At 33.8% G+C, this 15625-nt stretch overlaps 1 protein-coding gene across 12 annotated transcripts in view; it reads right to left on the reverse strand.

The window, feature by feature from the left end:
- Positions 1 to 15625, reverse strand: part of Argl (Argininosuccinate lyase) — a 147069-nt gene that overhangs the window by 101507 nt on the left and 29937 nt on the right. For 7 of the 12 annotated variants that reach the window (XM_085817229.1, XM_085817228.1, XM_085817226.1 and 4 more), the window contains exon 2: positions 3382 to 3489. In XM_085817229.1, the coding sequence (XP_085673355.1) occupies positions 3382 to 3489 (108 nt within the window). Of the gene's footprint in view, positions 1 to 3381; positions 3490 to 7926; positions 8048 to 9447; positions 9469 to 10734; positions 10887 to 15625 lie in introns of those variants that run through there. The other 5 variants (XM_085817234.1, XM_085817230.1, XM_085817232.1 and 2 more) reach the window with 4 other exon arrangements.

The raw sequence follows: 15625 nt of genomic DNA on the forward strand, positions 1-15625 counted from the left end.
AAATTAACTGTTTCAAATTTTTCGAACCACCATCTTCTGCATGTCCTATCATAAACTGTACCTCAACCAAACACTTTCAATAAATTTTTACATGCTTCTGTATTATTTCTTCTTTGCTGAAATTCACATAAAATACAGTGGTGTAAATGAACTTTATCAGTAGCCATGGGTACACTGTCACTTCACATTTAAAACTAACGCGAATCAACTTTGTTTTAGTTAATTTGCTATATCAGTCTGTATACATTAAGGGATAAGAATAGAGAGTCAAACATGCGCCAAATAAACACGTGCTTACGTGTTGAAAATTGTTGTCATAGAAATGGACTTTTTTGGGGGGACCGAATATATTTTAGCTCACTGATGTTCGATTGTATATGCTTTTGTAGTTTACCTGGTGCACCGTTTACTAGAAAACAAGCAAAAGGCATATTTGCATTTAAATTGGCATTTGCACTAGTTTTTATTTGAATTTATTACATTTTCTGACAAACTAGGTTGATTTATTGCAGCCATATTGGGAGAAAATTTGATTTGGATGCGGCAACTCAACCCACCATGGAGCCCAACAAGGGGATGCAGAATCCTGCACCAGGATTAACCGGGTCTATATGGAAACTGAAAGCCCTACAATCAGCTTTCCCAAAAGAGGTATTCCCAAGAGCTTATTCCCAAGCCACTAATACAAGGACTAGTGACCAGTCGATTGACACCCGTAAGGACAAGGTGCCTCCCGTTGAGCTGAAGCAGACGCCAAAGCAGCGCGTTGGGGACAGTACCTCACCCCTCAACTACCAGGACCCTCCTTTCCAGCAACACAAGTCTCCCCACACAGCAAACAAAAAGAGAGAAGGGAAGGAAAAAGCTTCCGCTAAGAGAGAGGACAAGAAAACGAGTAAAGATCACTGGGGTTCCAGGATCGTGACACCCATCTTACCAAGAAGAGGTTTCCCTGAAGGGCTAGGATACCTCGGGATTGCCACACCCGTATTCACAGAAAGTGAGCCCCAGAGGGATTCTCTTTGAAGGAAAGATGGAATATCTAAGGGGGAAAAGTATGTAAAGTAATCTTTTAATTTTAATTAGCAATAGTCTTTTATATTTTTCATGCATTTTAGTTTATTTAAAACATGTTCAGACTTTCAATTTAAGACTTTGATATTTAATGCCATCTGGATAAACATTTTTATTCCCCCAACTTTCTTGCTTCTCTTGAATAAAGTATCTTATCATTTAAAAAATTTTATACTGTGTTTGCATTCACATTTATTAATTAGAATTTTATATTCATTCTAATTTAAATTTCTTTTAGCTTTCTTCATGCTATTTGCTCTCTATTCCTGTCTTCAACATTATAACGTATTTTCTCCCTCCCTTCCTCCTGCCTTTGTGGTATAACTGGAAGCTTGTTCAATGCATATCTGAAAGGTCAGGAGTTCAAATCTAGGGTAAGGCAATGCACATTTTTCATGTTTCTTGATATCGATATAACCTAGTGACCCAACAGTGGTGCCTGAACTAAAAAAAGGTGGCGGACAATAATTCGTCCTCACCATGATTTGGTGACTGAGCCCTTCATCCCCAATTGCTCTTTAAAAGGGGGAAGTATATAAAGTATTTTCTTCCTTTCTGCATGCTATGTGGTGTAATAAGAAAGCATGCTCAATGTGTATTCACGATGGCCGGAATTTGAATCCCAGTGAGGGAACTGCACATTTTTCACATTCCAGCCTAGATATAACCTAATGACTCTATAACATTACGTTGAACAGTTTCATTATTACCTTTCCTTTATTTGATTCCAGGACATAGCACATATTTTTTATTAGATTTCAAGAATATGTAGCCATCATACCAGAAAATATATGAACTTCTTTCTGAAACATTGATTTACATTTTGACCTTGAAACTCACGTATTCAAATAACAGAGGTTCAATCTTCATCTAGTTTCCTATGTATCATAATTTTAACTTGCAATCAGATATATTTTTTAAGTGATATATACTCATATATTTTAATAAATCTGAATTGCAAGTACTAATAATGAGAAACATTTACAAACTTTATTGGAAATATGTGTTTATAAATTCTTTAAATGCTAAAGCATACATCTAGTCACACATCATTTTATACATGAATTTTTTTAAAAGCATGACTATTTTTAATCATAAAAGTAAACATTTTTTAAAAATCTTTGAAACTAAAATTTTAAAAAACAAGTGCAACTTCCATCCAAAAATATGATATGCATTTGAAAAAGTTGTGCAGATCAATGAACCATAAGTAAAGAAATTATTATCAAATGTCCTGAGTAAATTCATACACTAGTCAAACAACTGAGACAAAATTAGTAGGTATTTGATTTTGTCTATATAAAAAAACATCAACAAAATTATGTTGAAGAATTGGAATGTTATAATGCAGGATCCGACAACATCAAAAATGAGGAGGTCTGAAAGGGAAAAATTTTTTTGCTCTCAAAACATCTTGTAACACTCACCACAATATTTGTCTGCAATGAAGACGTGCTCCAGCAGATCTCAGCGGCTTGGTATTTGCTATATTGAGTGAGTACTGTTGATGAACATTCCTAGTGTTATTTTCATGCAGGACACAAACTGCAAAATATTCATGCAAACAAGGAAGTGTTGAGAAAGACTTCCAAGTTCAAGAAATTAACTGCTCAACATTGTAATGGTATATTAAAAAGTTGCTGCGGTTGCAAGAAAGCCAGAAGCTGATGCAAGGATGCATACAGAAAGTTGGAGGTGAGTTTGGATTAATACATTTGATTATGTTTAGAATTTGACAAGTGACTAAAAAACACAATGATGAAAATAAAATTCATGCTGACATTCCTTCTCCCACACCAAAAAAGGAGGAGGGAATATGAATGGAAATACAAGGGTTATTCCGAAAAGTTAAAAACAAAGTTAAGGAACTTACTTAGCTTTGGTTAAAAGTTAGATCTACTTATAATAGCTTTGTTTAACAGCTACATTAGTGTGTTTACAAGAGGCCCTGGAAACAGCTAGGTCCTGCATCAATTGCACTTCATTTATACATGCAAAATTTACTTAGTATTGATTACAGTTCTAAATGTATACCATAATTTTGGACAAAAATAAATTATAAATATATATCATATTTTTGGACAGAGGGAGCAATACAGACTCTAAACAAACTAAAACAAATTTCCATATCATAAGCAACACTGTCAACATTCTGTATCGTATTATACAATTTTCCATACTTTTTCCTTTTTTGAAATAAATATTCTTGTAATGCAGTTACTTCCTATACACTATAAACATGCTTAAAATATTACAAAGGAGTAGAACACACAAAAACAGAAAATTTTTTTGAAAAGAAAATCTTACTTTGATATCAACATCCCATAAATGTTTATCAAAAGTTATGGAAGAATTGAATAACTCCATCACTGGACTTAATTGCTCATTGAATCTACCTCCCCACAGCTTTTCAGCCTGCAAGTAAGTAATACATACATCAAAAATAAATTTAAAAAAGGATAAATATTCGAAAGCTTTCGAATTTTATATTATGCCCAAAGAGGAATTTTTTTAAGCGTTTTGTGCGTCGCCTTTATTTATTAAATATCATGTTCTTCACATTTAAACCATATATATATATATAAACAAACTTGTGCATAAGATACTTGAAGATTCAAGCGATGATAACGATCATGGAACCGCTTTGAAATCATCGAGTTTGTTAATGAAAAATTCGTTAAAGTTTTACAAAACATGAAATAGATAAAAAAAAAATTCCAAATTTGGCCTTCCAGATGCTTATATTCGAGTGGAGGACTACGTTATTCGAATTTGATGTCTCTAGGTACCGTTGTTTTTTCATAATGAGAGGAACCTACATACATTCATGCAGATTCTTCACTATTTAATTTCTTTAAATATAATGCAGGGCTCTAATATACTACCTGACATTAAAATTGCAACACCAAGAAGGGGTGGCCCGAAAATTATGCAAATTTCAGGTCATCCAAGTTATGCAAATGATGTTAAATGCATAGCTTTCCAGCGCACCAGGAAAAATATATAGAGTGTGGCAGCGTTCATAGCGTAATTTGACTTGTGTAGCACAATGACATACTGCATGAATGCGTGCCAGCTCATGCCGCATTCGAGTACTAATGAGCTGCCATTTCGAGTGTGACAGTGATATGGATCGTTGGAATGCACAGCATCATGCCTTTGCTATTGAAAGTTATTTCAAGAATAATTACTCTGTTGTTGCTACACAGCGTCTATTTCGGCAACATTTCAAATTGGGACGTTATGAGAAAGTTCCGGATAGACGGGCCATTGCGACAGACATTTCCTGGCCGCCTCACTCACCTGATCTTTCATGTGCCTACTTTGGGAGCACCTGAAGCAAGAAGTTTTCTGAACACGTTGTGCCACCATTAATGAGTTAAAGGACCGCATCCGAACTGCCGTCGGCAATGTCCCAGGAAATACGTTACGCCGAGTTATGGCAAGCTTACAACAATGCCTAGATGAATGTGTTGTGCAGAGGGGGCATGATATTCAAAAAGTAATCCACGCAATGGACAATGACTTACACATTAGTAAATGGCATACCATTAACTATTAATTGACATAAGAGGTAATAAATAAATTACAGTCACTGCCTTATGGTGTGCTTTTAATATCCTACTATGAACGTTGCCACATCCTATATTACGGAAGAAACCTGCAGAATTTTCAATTTTCATATGGTTATTTCTGCTATGGGAATCATCACAGAAAATTTGTTCTTGTCTTAGAGGATGCATGTAATAGCAGTAAAATGCCACGCTGTTGTCAATGGAGACAGTTCCAGCAAACATATGATTTTACAAGGGGCATAGTGACTGAACCAAGGTTGGCAGGTTAGTTCATATGACAAATCTCAGCTGACACACACTTAGATGCGTCCACAGTGCATCAGCTATGGCGATGATGGTTGGAACAAGGAAATGTGGCAAGTTCAAGGTGTGCTGCTGCAGCCAGAGCACGTCTCAATTTGCGATACACAGTCTCGCACACTGGAGATAATCTCCCCCCCCCGCCCGTATATTGTTGCTATTCCTCACTTTGAAATTGTTGAAGCCAAAGCTACTTCGGTTGAAAAACCCAATGGGAAAGCTGAAAATAGGCAATTTCAAAGGATGGAGCAAAATACAGATGCGAAGAGGGAGTCTCTTATTGTGGTCAAGATGGTTATACCAACGCTCTCTTAACCTGTTTAAGAAGGTGTTCGTTATATTCATTGAGGGAACTCCTTGAAAACCATTTATCGGAGGAACAGGGTACTGACCTTGAACTTCTGATAACGAATAAAATAAGAGAATAAAACAATATGGGCTTTGTCCCTATCTTCCTAGCATGGAGGTAAGAAAGTAAGGAGGGGCCAACCCCGCACTTCAAGTGAAGCACTGCTATGAGGCTTCGGCCCAAAGCCAACTAGATATCTACTAGATAGATCTATCTAGTTGTATAGTTAGTTGGCCTTGTTCGGTCTCCAGATGAGGTGTTTTTTGTTTACTTTTAGAAGCTCTCTTGACAGTACTTTGATAGCATTTCGAGCAAGGATAACCTCCCTGCTTGAAATACTATCAAAGCGCTCCTTGATTTTGACACATGACAGTTCCATACAAATCAAAAAGCAGGACACTTCCGCATAAAAGAAATATTCATCGTGTGATGGTTATTAGCAATTTGTACAGTTTAGTGAAATTTATGCAAAAATCACACCTTGGTTATTTTTCAATAACTAACAACAGCGATTTTGATTATGAATTTGTTTTATAAAATTTTAAGCTGTTGAAGTACGAAAATATAGAAATACAGATTTTAGCAAAAATATTATGCTTAAAGAATGAAAAATACCTTACGGTACCTTTAAAATTGTATACATCATTTAATGCCCTTGATTGACTATTCGCTACTTTTATTCCATGTTCCAAACACCAAAATGTTTTAAATAAAATAAATTTTTTCGGTTATCCACATATTATTGTAACATGTACGTACCTTTTAAAAATTTTTAGAGGAGAAGCTTTATTGTTGCTCATTTTAAACTTATCTCATCATTTATTCATCATTCATCATTCATATTAAACTCATCATTTTATTTTTATATAGCTGAAAAATAATCACTTTGGGTTTATACTTTTTACTTAATTGGGTTAATTAAAAAGTAAAATTACCACCAATCCTCATCAAAATTAATAAATATACACATAGATACATCAAGTTAACTTTTCCTTGATTTGTAAGCACACTTCTGTGTAAAATTATGTACAGTTTTACACAAACGCGTGGAACAGAAGATGGATACATTTGCGAATACGGCTAGTGAAGCAATATTATACACAGCAAGGCAATCAAAACTGCGATCTGATGACAATGTGATTAATGTTTAATTATGAAATGGATAGTTACTAATTATTATATTATCAGAGAGTTATTAAACTGGGTAAAAATGCTAAAAGAAGTACTGAGTACTCTGACAAAATATATTTATCAGAAGCTTTGAATTTGATGATGAATGTATCCTAAAACGTGTTTTAAGTCAAAAGTTTAAAACTTGATGGCTAAATGCAAATATAAAAGTATGCATGTTAAAATATTTGTAATTAGTACATAGGTCAAGTTACGTTTTTATTAAATAGAGTAAAGCATTTATTTATTTTGGCAAAGCATGGGCTATGTGCCTAAAGGAAGAGATGCCATCGTGGAGTATTTCGAGGAAAAACTAATCTTTGAGTGGGTATTAAAAATAATGCATATAATTCTCATTCAAATTATACTTATACATATTTCTTATGTAAAAATGTCGGGTATATGCTAAATTATAATAAATTACTTTACTCGAAAAATATAGCGAATGCACAGAAATTTAAGATTTGCACATGCCTGAAATGAAAAATATGAAATATGAATGGGTATTTATGCATGCAAAAAGCATGTATCTGCTTTTTAAAAAATACATGAATTTTATTAAATTATTTATAAATATATTTGAAATGAAGTATTTATTAATTCCTAATCTCCTGTGAAAGTTGCAGTGAAGAAATCTAATTATTTATTTGTCAAATGCCAGTTACATTGGCCATTAGGCCATTAAACTCCTTGCTCGCCAATAGCGCTGAAATCTACAAGAAAAATTTGTCAGTGCTTCACACTCGTCCAAATATTCTGCCGTCATTGGGTGTCCACTATTATATAATCTAATGTATCTAAATTTATAATGATTATAATTATTATCTAAATATATAATAACCTTAACACAGAATTGTAGACATAAATTGAAATCCTGTTGACAAATATGCTTATAAAACTATTTAAGCAAGAATTGTTTGTACTGGAATGCAATCAGTTAAAAGGTACTCTGAAGCAAATTCTATGAGATGCGTGCTTAAGGAAATAATAAAGAAGTTTTAGAATATGTATTGTTAAAATTAAGGATAAATAAAATCTGATAAGTATAATTAATAGAATTTTTCCCTCACATTTTTATAATGCAGTTACAAGTTTAAAATAATATTTAAAATAAATATATGAAAAACCCTTTTCTTGTTCCCTTTCAGAAATATTCAGAGAAAGTTAATGGAAATGAGCACCAATATTTAACGTATTTAGCTATTAAAATAAAAGGTGCTCTAATTTGAAATGGACGGAATAGAGCATTAATTATAAATTTAATTAGATTTTTCGATTTAAAATATGCCCCAGAAGCTAAAAAATCATGTCATATTTGAGAAAGAATTTTAGGAAGAAGATGTATAAATTGAAAAGAAATCATGCATAATTTTCATATTAATAATACAATAAACTTTTATCTTAATTTTTAACCGAATAAAATCGAATTACTTTAGAAAAAATTTCTAATGTAATTACCGAAACATTGTGAAACTATTTCATTCAAATTAAACCGTTCTGAGCAAACTGTTCTATGAAAAGTATTAAGTCCCTAGCACATATGTTTCCGCTATGCGGGAGTGGACGTCGAAAGGGACACTTCTAACCCGCAAACATTTCCACGAAATCTACGTAGTCAGGTTACCATTTTTACTTACTATAAAGACTTGAACGCAAAACAGTAATCGATTATCGCTCAGATTAGGATCACGTGTTCCTTCAGAAGCAGAACTTTCCCCTGATTGGTTGATCTCTATGCGGGACAGAGGTGCAGACGATACAATTTTGGCGAAGCTTAAAAGTATCCTGCGTATGGTTTCCGTAGATAAAGGCGGGACTTCACTTCCAGCGGAGCTTTTTCTTCTTGGAATCCTCCCGTTTAAACCAATGCTACCAGAATCTCGTTTCTTAGAAAAGTTCTGCCTAGCAGGATATCCCGTCTACATGTGATAACCTCTTAACATTTAAAAATGTATTCTTTCCACATACTTAGGACTCTCAAATAGTGTAGAAAAAGAAAATATATAAATTTATATGTATAATTACGACGTATCCGATCGTCTCAAAACTCAATGATCTTAATGGTAAATCACTCAATGTTTTGGTCACCACAAAGGGATCGCCAGTGCTTCAAAGCAGTGAGTGTATGGGGTAAACCGGTTAGGGATTCTCCTTCTTACTACCTCCATGCTTCCTATCCATTTTAGCTAAGGGGCCAGACTTTATAAGCAAAGTGGATGACCCAAACTAATGGAGCTAGGAAGCACTGGGTCTGGCACATTTGGCACAAAATGCTACTTTGCAGAATTGCCTGATACATGACAAACCCAACCTAAAGAAGAAGATGGATAGGAAAGTTTAGGCTTTTCGAAATGCTTGCTATAGGAAAAGATACTCTATTTTGAATAGCTAGATTTACAAAGATACTGTTGACAATTTTTTTTAAAAAAAATCCAAAAATGAAAAATTTTAATTTTTTGCAGTCTGGCTGATGACATAATAATATATATTTTTATATCTCACTGTATCAGAAAATTTTTCATTATACAATCAGCATTGCATTAGCATTCGTATTATGCATTATTAATAAATTTTAAGTGATACTCTTTAAAACTTCATAAGATGCAACTCATACAAATGGGCCCCAATTAAATTTTTTTATAGGCTCTGTTGAAATTTTATCTGATCTTGAATATACAGACAAATTAATTCAGTAAGGGTACTATAATAATTTTTTAGTAACGTTAACACAAGAACTAACTAATACACATTCATAATGACATATACCTCTGAGAAATTTTTAACAAAGTTCTCATTACAGACAATTGCTTATCGGAATACTATTCAGGAGATTGAAGTAAATTTTGATTTGTTATCATAACACAAAATTTGACATTGACTTGCTCCTAAATTTTCAGACTTTCACTGTTTTTACTAATATCAAAACATAGCTAATACAATACAAAGTCCAAAACCCAGACATCCAATAATCGAAATTACCTATTATCTGGACCTCATACAGAACTTGTTTCTTGTTTTTTAATTTTCTTTTTTTTGACACAAAGTAGGAGACTATGACACTTAAGGAAAAGCAAGAGTAGTAAAAAAAAAAAAAAAAAAAAAAAAAAAAAAAAAAAAAAATAATAATAATATTTATTTTTTTTTTCCTGAGCAACACTCTCCACAATCATAATTAATCATGGCACACACTCTTTGGAATAAGTCAGGTTTCTTTGACGTCGCTTTTAATTTTAAGTGGGATTCTTAGTTATCATCAGCAAAACCCAGACTTCCAATAATCGAAATTACCTATTATCTGGACCTCATACAGAACTTGTTTCTTGTTTCTTAATTTTCTTTTTTCTGACACAAAGTAGGAGAATATGACACTTAAGGAAAAGCAAGAGTAGTCAAAAAAAAGTTTTTTTAACAAAATATTTTTTTTTTTTTTTTTTTTTTTTTTTCTGAGCAACACTACGCACAATCATAATCATGGCACACACTCTTTGGAATAAGTCAGGTTTCTTTGACGTCGCTTTTAATTTTAAGTTGGATTCTTAGTTATCATCAGTAAAACGATTTCTCAATTTACTTTTAATAAGGTTCATGCTGAAAAAAGATTGTTCGCTTGAATATGTAGGTTCAAAGAGTGAAAAAACAGCAAACACCAGTTTTTTAACGAATGAGTCAAGAATATTATTTTAGGTGTTGGAAATTATTACAACTTCCTTCTTCAGGTATTTTAAAAGCAGACCACTTTTGCTGTGAATTAAGATCACATTTATATTTGTTCAGTTTTTCCGCATCATTAACGTTTAGCAGAGGGATCGAATCTGCTCTGCCTTTCTTGTTTCCGAGCATTTTTTAGGAGAGTTAAATGATCATGTATGTATGATTTTAAAGCATTGTAGTTTCATTAAATCAACACCATTTCTTATAATACATTACAAATTTATTCATTAATATGTCTAGTATTATTTTGTAAAACATTCACCCTTGTGAAGTGAAACCAGACAGCACTGACATATGTAGTATCTTGTTTCCGTTACATTTTTCTGATTCATTATCACTTCCTACATCAGATAACTTATCTGTAAATTTCCTTACAGATTTCCGCATCTTCCACAGAAAATATTTCCGTGCTTGCCGTGTATTTTTAAGTTACAGAATTACTTCAAAATACTACCTAAAAATGCAAAACTGCGCAGTAGAATCAACAGACAGATAGTGCTATAACGAATGGTACTAAGAAAAAATAACGCAATGTGCATAAAATGAAAAACTAACCCAGCGTACTGAAAATTAAGCAAAAATGTAATTCTGTGTGGCCCATCCTAGGAAGTCACAATGGAAAAAAGTACATTTGTGTGATCCGTCCGATAAGTCTTTTAAGTGTTCACACTGGAACTCCATAATTTTTTTTTTTTTTTTTTTAAACTCCAGTAACTGCATTTCAAAATCACTGTTGCCAATATTAAACATAAAAATTCAATTCTGTTATGTCAGAATTTGGAAGTATTTTAACATAGGCTAACATCGCTATGCTCTTTCTGAATTCCTGAAAATTCTGTATGAAAGATTTCTTCATATTTGAAACTGCTGTTTTTAAATAGTAAATATTAATTACCTATTCATTTTATTGGCAATGTGTCCGCAGGCTTCAAAAATGAATTAATGTTTCCCTTTCTAAATCTTGAGCAAAAATACATAATTTGTTTTCGAATTAAATGACTTCTTCCAATATTGAAATAATTGTGCTTCCTTTCCCCTCTAGTTTACGATTAAGATTATTGAGATACAATATCTACCGTGAAATAAAATTTTTCGACCCGCTGATCGTCCATTATTAATCTATTAATGGAATCTTCAAGGAGAAATGCTTTAATTTCTAACAATAAGGAAACGAAATATTTTAAAACATATCCTCTTGAAAGACAGTGTTCCATAGGCAGCAGCATATTTGCATATTCCCTCTTCATTTCAACTAAAAACTCTTTAAATCGGCAATGTTAAAGAGATTTAGCCACAGTTGTGTTGACAGTCTTGATCACCAGTTCCCTATTGATGAAAATTTCTTCTGGAAAGTGCACGAAGAACTTCTGGATGAGTGATACAGTGGTAAACAGGTATTGTCGTGATTAATTTTTTCCCCCATCTATTTTGATGAAACAAAGCTTTTTCTCACTCTGCCGTACTTTCTGCTTCTCTTTTATACAATACTGAAATTATTGTTGCGTGTGTACGGGTTCGTAATAGACTGGATGCAGACAAGTCCGCTGACAAGTTAATAAAATTTATTTTATCAATAGAAACAAAGTTCTGTAATTTTCTGAAGAAATATTCGTAAAGGTGTCAAAGTATCACACAGTACAATCAGTAGTTACGCTTCAAACTACTAAAAATGTTAAACACAATCAATGCAAAGCGCATCTAAAGAGAAAGCTAACTCGGATATATATCAGTTCACGCTGAACTAACAACTCACACAAGAATAACAAAGCAACTGAGAGCAGATGCAGATTCCTCATTATTTAATTTCTTTAAATATAACGCAAAGCGATAATATTTGGTGGCAACAATTTCAAAAGTGAACCGACATTTATAGTGAATCAACGCAAAATGCCAAAACGAAATTAATAGCCCTTCTGTGCTAATGCCCTTTGGGCTAAAAGAAAAAAGTGCCAAAGGTACTTGAGTAAAAAAAGAATTGATAATTGCCAAAGGTATTTGAGTTGAAAAAAAACAAAGAGAATGGTGAAAATAGGTCATTTCAAAGAATGGAGCAGAACACAGACTCGAAGACTGCCAAAAGAGATAGACCAGAAGGTTTTGTACCTTCAGGGAGTCTCTTACGGTGGTCAAGATGGTTATATTCATTGAGGGACATCTTAAAAAAACATTTATCGGAGGAACAGGCTATGACCTTGAAATTCTCATAACGAATAAAATAGGGGTAAAAACAATGTGGGCTTTGACCTTACCTTCGTATGCTCCTGAGCTCTATTAACGGGCTGTCAGACTTTATAAACAAAGTGGACGACCCAAACAAATGGAGCTAGGAAGCATTGGGTCTCGTGCGTTTGGCACGAAATGCTATTTCGCAGATGTTCCTGATACATGACAAACACAGCCTGAAGAAGAAGATGGGTAGGAAAGGTTAAGGCCTTTAGAAATGCTTAATATAGAAAACGATACTCTTGAATGACTAGATTTACGAAGATACTGTTGATCAATTTTTTTTAAATGAAAATCCAAAAATGAAAAATTTAATTTTTTTGCAGTCTGGCTTATGACATAATAATATATATTTTTATATCTCTTTCACTGTACCAGAAAATTTTTCATAACGCAATCGTTATTGTATTAGCATTTGTATTATGCATTATTAATAAATTTTAAGGGGGGTACTCTTTAAAACTTCATAAGATGCAACTTATACAAATGGGCCCAAATTAAATTTTTTTATAGTTTCTGTTGAAATTTTATCTGATCTTGAATATACAGACATATTAATTCAGTAAGTGTACTATAATAATTTGTTAGTAACATTAACACAAGAACTAATTTATACACATGCATAATGACATATACCTCTGAGAAAATTTTCACAAAGTTCTGATTACAGTCATTGCTTATTGGAATACTAATTCAGGAGATTGAAGTAAATTTTGATTTCTTATCATAACACAAAATTAGACATTGACTTGCTTCTAATTTCTCTATTTCTCACTCGCTCTCACTGTTTTTAATAATAATAACACATAGCTGAAACAACAGAAAGGGGGGGGGCAGAAACATTATCAACAACTATAATGAAACCTTGTACACATTATTTTGGCTCACACGTTTTTTGGGGTGGGGGACTCGCATGGTCTTGAGGGAAAGGAGCCTGCACACAGTGAGTGAAGCTCGAAAACTTGTGTTTGTGTGAAGGGAAATTTTAAATATATTATGGTCCTCTTTTGTTAACACAGGAGAAAAGAAAAAATTAGATTCCACTGAATTTAGGCCCTGGCAGTGGCCAAGTTAGATTTTAAAATGTGACTCCGAACTGGTAATGTCTGGCATTAAGGAAATATGCTATAACTCCCCACCCAAAAAAAGCGTTAAGTAGTATGAAAGACACATAAAAATCTTTTGATTATTAGAATTTGGAAGAAATGCAAATAAATGTTAAAGAAAGTGATATATCTGAAGTCTTCATTGTGATGACAATAACCCCTCCCTCATTTATAAATTAACGGACGGAGAAGTCTGTAGAATGCTTTTGAATCCAGAAAATATCGTAACTTGACTGGGAAGAAAGTGATAAAGAGATTGATAAGCATGAAAAGCTTTACACTGACTTTCCAGTATGATAACAATCCCTTGATCGCCAAGCAACATGGCTTCAAAAAGAAGCACTCGACCAACCATCAACTTTATCGAGTGACAGAGCTGATCTCTCAAGATCTTCAAGATAAATCTATCACTGGGGCCATCTTCCTAGATGTAGCAAAGACCTTTGACAGAGACTGGCTGGAGGGCCTCATGCACAAAATCATAAACCTGGGTTTTCCAGATTACATCACTCACATCACCTATTCTTATCTTATGGATAGACACTTTGTCGTTCGTGTCAACAACAAAATCTCTTTCCTCAGGCCCATTAGGGCTGGGGTCCCACAATGGGCCATTTTAGGCCGGCTTTACTTCAATATTTACACGAATGACATCTCACATACCCAACACACCACTCTAGCAATGTATGCTGATGATACGGTAATCCTATCACAAAATTCATCTCACGGCTCAGTCATCCAAACACTACAGAATCATATCCGCACAATGGAGACCTGGCTTTTAGCCTGGAAAATTAAGATTAATGTGGACAAATATGATGCAATTCTCTTTACGAGAGAGAACAATATTGATTACAATGTCCATGTCAATATGTATGGCACTCCTATCCATTGGACCAAGCAGGTCCGATACCTAGACGTTATCCTTGACTAATGTCTCACATACACCCCACACATCACACAGCTCATTGGAAAGTTCCGAGTGTATAAACATACACTCACCCCATTAATTGCTCGGAACAGCGTTCTCTCTATTGACAATAAATTACTCATTTACAAAGCCATGTTACGTTCCATCATCACATATGCCTGCCCTGTCTGGGGATATGCAAGTGAAACTAATATTAAAAACTGCAAGTTTTACAAAACATTGTATTAAGACAAGCGGCGGACTGTCCGTGGTTCATAAGGAACTCGCGATCTACTATACCTGTGCTAAATTACCGCTTTAAATCACGGGTGTACAGGAAAAGGCCACTTGCGATCTTAAGGCATTTAAACTATTTTCACCTATTTTCATATCCCTGACGCCGAACTGGCGAGTCATTATTTATTATATTTTGCTTTCATCGCCTCATGTTTATCAATACATGACACTTCAGTAATAACTCATGCAGTGATGTCTAAACTTTTTTTTATATATTAGTAATTGAATAACAAGAGTATGGCAACCTTTTATGCTAACATTACGCTTGGCGATGATTATAGATTTTTAAATGCTCTAAGAAGTGTTGACGAGGAAAAATTCAATAAAAATTTCTTTAAATAGATTTCGTTAATGAAACTCATAGGCCAAAAGATTACATTTAGTGCTATTTCAATTAAGAATAACTGATATGTTATTCACCATAAACCCACAAGCGGCGGCAAAATATGTCGGCACCGGACGGCAGAATTTAGGGAAGATGAAATGTTTGGAATTTGGGGAAGCACCATGGAGGTAAGAAAGGAAGGAGTAGTCAAACCGACACTAGAAGTGAAGCACAGCTTCGAAGCTTTCGTCACCAGACAGGGTGTTTTTTGCTTAAATTCATTAGCTTGCTTGACAGTGCTCTGATAGTATTTGATTCTGCTGTAAGGATCTTAAGTTTTACTAACGTTTATTTTATTTTAAATCTTTACTATCACTTCTTATTTTCTACTTCCGGCCAGAATTATAAGCGTTAAAGTATTTATGCAAAGTTTGTCTGGCGAACGCCAAGTATTTAAGTTGTAGCTTTTTGCCAAGCGAGAGAGAGGAAGCAGTGAGTCGAAGCAGGCCGCTTACCTTAGAAGTTTTACGCAGTTGCTGGTTGCCTTCCAGGCCAGAGGTTTTAATCCTCTTGATAAATTTTAAA

This window comes from Stegodyphus dumicola, chromosome 5 (genome assembly GCF_044657685.1).
Source record: "Stegodyphus dumicola isolate Sdum_Otavi_A_Nest chromosome 5, ASM4465768v1".
NCBI classification, from domain to species: Eukaryota; Metazoa; Arthropoda; class Arachnida; order Araneae; family Eresidae; genus Stegodyphus; species Stegodyphus dumicola.